The following is a 2,825-nucleotide window of genomic DNA, read 5'->3' as shown; positions in this document are numbered from 1 at the left end:
AAATATGCGTATAATTTACAAAAACTAATTAAAAAGCTAATAAACTGACAAAAAAGTACCAAAAAAGCATTTATTTACAAATATCATAAGAAAATGAAAAAAAAGCAAAATTAAAATAGCATATTTGAACTCTGTGATGAATGAATCGAATTTTGTTTTTGATTAGCTATGTCCTGTACTACTATGAAAGAAAATGCAAATGCTACAAAATCCTAGCCCTAGTCATGACCTTAAACAAAATTATAAAACAATTAATAAATAAAATTTTAAGAAAAGTATAATTACAACAATTATTTACCATCAGATTTTATTCGTTGCCACTTAGTTTTCCAAATCTCTAGTTCTGTTTGTAGCTCCATTTGATCAATAGAGTCTTCCTCATTAAATAAAAATAATTCTGTGGCAGCTTCTGTTATTTTTTTAAAATCTTCATTAGAAATGACAGTGATGTAGCGTGGAATGAACAAACATAAATCTAATAACATCTTATTTTGTTTTCTTATAAATCTTGATCTTAAATCTTCTAGGATATTGTCCAGTAATGGTATAAATATTGATACTCTATAATATTCTTCTATATTATTTACTGGATGATTAGAGCGTTTTGTTTGATATTTTGATAATCTAGGGGTTTTAACTTCAATATCCATTTCGTTCATTAACAACACACACTCTTGATATATATTTCCAAATATTTGTAGACAATTGGTACGTTTATTTTCTAAACTAAATATTATATCATCAATACAGTTTTTAGCATTTAATATATCATTGTTCATACCTTGGAGAATACGACTAAGAGGTGCTGTCACACATAAAATATTTGCTAAAGTATGAATTGAAATTATGAAGTCACAACTACATAAAGCTATTAATAAAGTTCTAGCCTTAGACGATGAATCAGATTCTTGCCATTCAGAAATTTTTGTTAAGCTTTTTATTATATATGGTATAGATGTTTTGAATACCATAACACTATCATGGCGTTCAGTCCAACGGGTCTCACATAAGCTTATTAAACGTGGCTGACCATTCAAAATTGTTTTCAAAACAAAATTTCTTTTTGATGAGCAATTAAAGAACTGTAATATTTCTTTCATTAGTCCGACACTGTTTCTAATAGATTGAACTGTAGATGACTTAGATATAGATAAATTCAGACCGTGGTTTGAACAAGGGCTATGGATAGCATTGTTGGCATATGACTGAATTTTTTTAACTGCGCCTCGCACTTCTGATACCATTACCGAACAGCCGTCAGTTCCAACTCCAACACAATATTGTAGGTCAAGGCCATAATTTTTTAATAAAGAAATTACTGTTTCACCCAAAATGTCACCATTTAATTTTGGTTCAAAATTGATATCTTTTTCTTTAATACTATCATTTTCATCCTCATCATCTCCAATTAAAGTACATTTTTTATTATATGCATAAGCATGGCAATCAATAAAAGAAATAAAATTTTCTTTCACAACCCCTTTAGATACATATCGGAGTACCAAACTCATTTGTGATGTATGACTGATGTCAGTGGTCTCATCAAAAATAATACTATAATATTTTGATATTTTTACTTCCTCTAAAATGTTTTCTATAATTATTGATTTGCAGCAATCAATGAGTTCATTTTGAATGACAGGACTTATATAGGTTGCTTTAGAGTGTGTTGTCTTCAAATGATTTTCTAAAACTAAATCCCCAGCCTTTATTCTGTAGTTGAGAAGTTCACGAAAATTTCCATTATTTACAATAGAATTACCTTCATTGTAATTTTCAAAAAAGTCTCCATGGTCTCGATGACCCCGTAATGGAATATTTTGACGACCTAAGAATATGATAGACTCTATTATGGGTTTTAAACGATTTCGATTTTCTGTTATTTGCTTCATTCTTTCACTGTTTATTAAATTTATTACTTCTTTTTGAGGATTATTAAACGTTTTTATAAAATCATCAGCAACTTGAACACAATTTATGTGATAAATATGTTTGCTGTGTACTTCAAGATCTCCATCTTTTCCTAAGAGTTTAGAGTACTTTTGCAATGGTTTAGAAACAAATTTACTTAATGTAACCGTTTTGTATCTCCCTCCTTTATCACCGAATAAAACACAAAATTTACAATACAGTCCTGACATTGTTTTAGAAAAAGTTAACCATTTATATTTTTCAAAATAACTTTTGTTTAGGTATCTTTTTTCTTCTTTACCTTTTTTCATATGGACAGAAAAAGGAAGAACAAAATCGGTTTTGGGCAAATTATCCATGGTTATTAATGTTGCACGATCATGGTCAGAACAAATTTTATTAGAGTCTTTTAAAAAATATGCGATATCTAGTTCATAGGAGGTACTATCAATGTCATTAATATTAACTAAACTTACTAAACTATTTGATGTAGATGAACCAAAAGATGTAGACGGAGTAACAATTGTCTCAATTTTTTTTTTTTTGTTTGTACTATCTGTATTATCAATGCAGACTTCTTTGCGCTTTAACCACTGGTTCATTAAATTAGACATATCGTACTGAGAATTGAGACAGCAAAACTTAACAATGAATGACTAATTAATTATTATAACACTATAAAACATAATATGAAGAAATGCAAGTCGCAACCACTATATAAAAAAATAGCCGTTTATGTACAATCATGCTGATAGCTGGAGTCAGTTATCATAGATAATAACAGGTGATCGACCACTTTGATACCCCGTCAACTAGGTTACCGGGGACTAATGACCCATGGGAATCTAGTTTGCCAGTGATCTACATGACGACATATGTACCACAAAGAAAAATGTATGTACATTTTTACCACG

At 29.3% G+C, this 2,825-nt stretch overlaps 1 protein-coding gene across 2 annotated transcripts in view; it reads right to left on the bottom strand.

Moving 5' to 3' along the window:
• LOC100571080 (52 kDa repressor of the inhibitor of the protein kinase-like) overlaps positions 1–2,813 on the bottom strand; it is a 3,947-nt gene extending 1,134 nt beyond the window's left edge. The window contains exon 1 of one of the 2 annotated variants that reach the window (XM_003243590.4): positions 299–2,813. In XM_003243590.4, the coding sequence (XP_003243638.3) occupies positions 299–2,525 (2,227 nt within the window). In that variant the 5' untranslated portion in view covers positions 2,526–2,813. The remainder of the gene's footprint in view (positions 1–298) is intronic. The other variant, XM_016803354.2, reaches the window with a different exon arrangement.
• Positions 2,814–2,825: the final 12 nt, after the last annotated feature.

This window comes from Acyrthosiphon pisum, chromosome X (assembly GCF_005508785.2).
Source record: "Acyrthosiphon pisum isolate AL4f chromosome X, pea_aphid_22Mar2018_4r6ur, whole genome shotgun sequence".
Classification (NCBI taxonomy): Eukaryota; Metazoa; Arthropoda; class Insecta; order Hemiptera; family Aphididae; genus Acyrthosiphon; species Acyrthosiphon pisum.
This window is presented reverse-complemented; position numbering and strand designations above follow the sequence as displayed.